At 52.2% G+C, this 3,786-nt stretch overlaps 1 protein-coding gene across 2 annotated transcripts in view; it reads left to right on the top strand.

The window, feature by feature from the left end:
- Positions 1-1,160: 1,160 nt before the first annotated feature.
- The window catches only part of SLC11A1 (solute carrier family 11 member 1), a 9,598-nt gene continuing 6,972 nt past the window's right edge, over positions 1,161-3,786 (top strand). For both annotated transcript variants that reach the window (XM_011358600.2, XM_011358601.2), the window contains exons 1-4: positions 1,161-1,242; positions 1,775-1,908; positions 2,702-2,824; positions 3,134-3,253. In XM_011358600.2, the coding sequence (XP_011356902.1) occupies positions 1,236-1,242; positions 1,775-1,908; positions 2,702-2,824; positions 3,134-3,253 (384 nt within the window). In that variant the 5' untranslated portion in view covers positions 1,161-1,235. The remainder of the gene's footprint in view (positions 1,243-1,774; positions 1,909-2,701; positions 2,825-3,133; positions 3,254-3,786) is intronic.

Below are 3,786 nucleotides of genomic sequence, written 5' to 3'. Positions count from 1 at the left end.
AATGTCAGACTCTGGAACTGGAAACCCCATAACGATTTAGGTATTGAATCTTGGCAGAAAAGGAAGGCTACAGGATAGAGAGCATGAGAGGCATGGGAAGGGAGAGACCCGGAGGGAAGGAGGTGGGGAGTACAGGAGCCGGCAGCAAAAAACTGGGAGCCGGAAGGGTCTTGCTCACCCATTATCCAGAGGTTACAGAATGATAACCCTCAAGGAGAATCCAGCCATGGGAATGTTTTGTTTAATTACACAATATTCTCAGTGTTTTTGACCCTAGTATTCGAAAAGCACATATTGCATAAAATTCCAAAATTTCCAGCATCCTTGACGAATCAGAAGATATGGTGACACTGGGCCCACATGACAATTGGCTGGAACTCTGTAGGCGTTGCACACCTCAGACAGAGTAACTGACCTCAGCTTTGCTACAGTTGCCACCACTCCCTACTGTCCCCCGACACTGAGGCTCTGCATCATTTGTCATTTAACACTGAGCTGGTGCTATTGTTCTTACTCCCAACCTGTCTCATAGTTTATCTTACCTGCCTGGCCACTTTGGGCATCTAAAATTTTAACCTCTTAGCTAGTCTGAACCCTTCATTTAACAGAAGAAGCAAGATCAGAAAGAGGACATGATCTGGTGAAAGTCTCAAGTGAATTAATGGCAAGACCAGGACCAGGATGCTTTCTTCCTTGGCCTGCATCCTGAATGCATGTCCTTGTGGCTGTGTCTGGGAGGTCTTTCACTCTGAGGCACTCAATGGGAAACTGAAGCCTAGGTATCCATCAGGACTCCTTCTTCCCATTAGCCCGACCAGTGGTCATGGGACTTCAGACTAAAGAGGAGAAAGACCAGACTGCTTGTGTAGGAAGGAGGTAGGAGGCTATCAAGAGAATGCTTAAGTGGCAGGAAGTATCTTGAAATCAGAACTAACTTGGGAGACACAGAACATGGGATGCCTAGAAGTGGGCCAGAGGTATTGTGGGGCTCAAGCCAGAAGGGGAACAAAAATCCACACTGCGGACAACCAGACCCTTCTGGCAGAGCTGGCCACTTCTGCCTTTGGAAAGTGTTTCACAATGCCCTATGTGTGAGGACAGTCAAGCTGAGTCAAGAATGGGTAAGAGGGTGTGGGTCACACACTGGCGTGTGCCAGCACCCAGAGAGGGAACATGGGCTGAGGAGTTGTCCAGCACGCCACTCACACGCAGAGAGTGCCTAATCTGCCATCCTCATGATGGGTGAGTAGCCCCCTCCAGGGATGGGGATGGGGGAGAGTCGGAGGGGCAAAGGGAGCCCCTGATCCCCCATGGGAGTCCTGGTCTGGACCATAATTCTGGATACAAGCCCAGAGTTGGGCTCTTTGCATCTCCATGGGCATAGCATCCCCTTTGTCTGATCTCTGTGCATTTGGAGCCCCTGGAGCTTCCTCAGCTGCTGGAGGAGGCCAGGGTGAGGCCAAGGGGCATACATGTTGGTGTCAGTTAGCCCTCTTCAGAGCCCAGTGTCCCTCTGGCAAGAGAGATCTGGATTTGGGAATCCCTGCACTCACATGGAAAGAGGGTAATTCTGAAGATACTTCCCACACATCTTCTGGAACATTTGGTCAAAGGGTGAAGGTGATGGACCCAGGGTGGGAGTCACGGGCCCCTGTTCAGTTGAACCTTGATTTCTCCACTTTGACGGGAGGAGGTAGGGGAGGAAGACTTTAGCCCTGAGCCACCAGAAAGAAGCAAGCAGGTCACTCACCATGCCTCATGGGGTCCTTTGCAGGTGACAGGGGCCCCCAAAGTCCAAGCAGGCCCAGCTATGGCTCCATCTCCAGCCCACCCAATGCAGAGCCACAGCAACCGCCTCCCGGAGGGACCTACCTGACTGAGAAAATCCCCGTCCCGGACACAGAACCGGTGGGAATGCCAGAAACTTCCTGGGGCTTTTTGGAATGGACAGGACCACATGGACTCGCATGGGCTGGGGGCGGAAGGTCTTCTGAAGACCGTGGCAAGTCCCTTCCAGCTCTGAGAATCAATGACAGTGTAACTGCGCCCTTCTGAATCTGTCCCCAGCACTTAGCTTATCTTTTGCCTGAAAGGTTTTCTGGATGAATCTCAGCTTTCCTATGAAGGGAAGAGGACTCGGGGTGAATCAGGATGGAGCTTCAAGGATTTGTATCATTAAAGGAAAGGACCTAGACAAGGGCATCAGGAGAAGCGAAAGAAGCTGCAGGCTGGTTTATAGGATGCTGTCACCCTCCATTTCCAGAATTTTTAGCAGATCCCAGGCTACCAGGCCAAGCCTTAGAATTGGGGTAGGGGGACCTTCAGCTCAGTGGGCTCCAGAGGGGAGGGCCTACGGTTTGACAAGGAGCTCAGGAGGGGAGAGCTGGCCCAGGGAGGCCCCCTCAGGGGCTCTGAGGATCTCAGAGTCAGGGCTTGGATGGGGCAGGTTGGTCAGGCACAAGTAGGCTACTGAATGGGACAAATCCATAAAACCGGTGGGCTGTGACTCAGCAAATCCTGCTGGTTCCTCCCATCCCATGCCCTCCACTAACTCCCCAGGGCGCAGCTCCAGGAATGGAGAACACAGGACGGGCTGGCCAGGCTGGGCTGATGAGCCCCTTAAGGCTCAGCTGGGGATGGGCCAAGGCCAGCTGTCATAGCCCCTACACCCAGCATCCGTTCACCTCACTCCCACCTGCAGGGCATGTTCAGCTTTCGGAAGCTGTGGGCCTTCACGGGACCAGGCTTTCTCATGAGCATCGCTTTCCTGGACCCAGGAAACATCGAGTCGGATCTGCAGGCTGGTGCTGTGGCTGGATTCAAAGTGATTGAGTGGGGGCACTGTGCAGAGGCGGGTGACCAGGCTAAGTGGGTGGAGACCCCAGCTTGCCACATTTCCCCAGAGTGGCCTGCATGGCTGGTATTGCTGGGAGATGTTAAGTTCAAATGGGCCACAAAAGAGTCCCCAGGGCAGCCCTGCCAGAATGTGGGGTGTATGGGGTGGGAGGGAGATTGGTCATTTTGCTCCATCTCCCCTACTCTCTCCCCAAGGAGTATCCTCGGTTAGAAGGTGCCACCGATTTGGGGGTTAGCAGAAACTGCCTCCTCTGGCTGAAATCCTCTCCCTTCACAGCTGCTCTGGGTGCTGTTGTGGGCCACGGTGTTGGGCTTGCTCTGCCAGCGACTTGCTGCCCGGCTGGGCGTGGTGACAGGCAAGGACTTGGGGGAGGTCTGCCATCTCTACTACCCTAAGGTGAGCTTGGTGGGCCTGGACAGGAAACACCCACAGGTCTCAACTCGAAAAGCCATTTACAGCTTCCATGATCGAATAAATACATTATCTCAAGTGGAGCATCAGAAGTCCGTTTGATAGATAAGAAGACTGAAGCTCAAACCAATAGCAAACAGACTGAGAGGGACATTAGACATGCCCTGTTCATTTTACAGAGAGGGAAATCGAAACCTGAAGAAGTGATTTGCCCAAGGCAAACAATAGGTAGACATCAGCTCAGGATGATCATTGGCTGGGGCAGACACCGGGGCTTGGCTGCTGTCACTGACCAGGGAGGAAAATTGAAATTCTGCCATTAGATATTTCATTTTTATCTTCATTTATTTATTTATTTATTTTTTATTTTTGGCGAGGCAATCCTCGTTTGACCTCACAGATTGCAAGGACCTGTCAGCTTATGATCCTTTATTTTTTTAAATTTTTTACCCCTACAGCACCTGGTCTTCCTAGGTGGTCTCCCATCCAAGTACTAACCAGGCCCGACTCTGCTTAGC

Source organism: Pteropus vampyrus, unplaced genomic scaffold, assembly GCF_000151845.1.
Source record: "Pteropus vampyrus isolate Shadow unplaced genomic scaffold, Pvam_2.0 Scaffold42, whole genome shotgun sequence".
Classification (NCBI taxonomy): Eukaryota; Metazoa; Chordata; class Mammalia; order Chiroptera; family Pteropodidae; genus Pteropus; species Pteropus vampyrus.
Note: the sequence above shows the minus strand (reverse complement) of the source record. Positions and strands in the feature narration are given on the sequence as shown.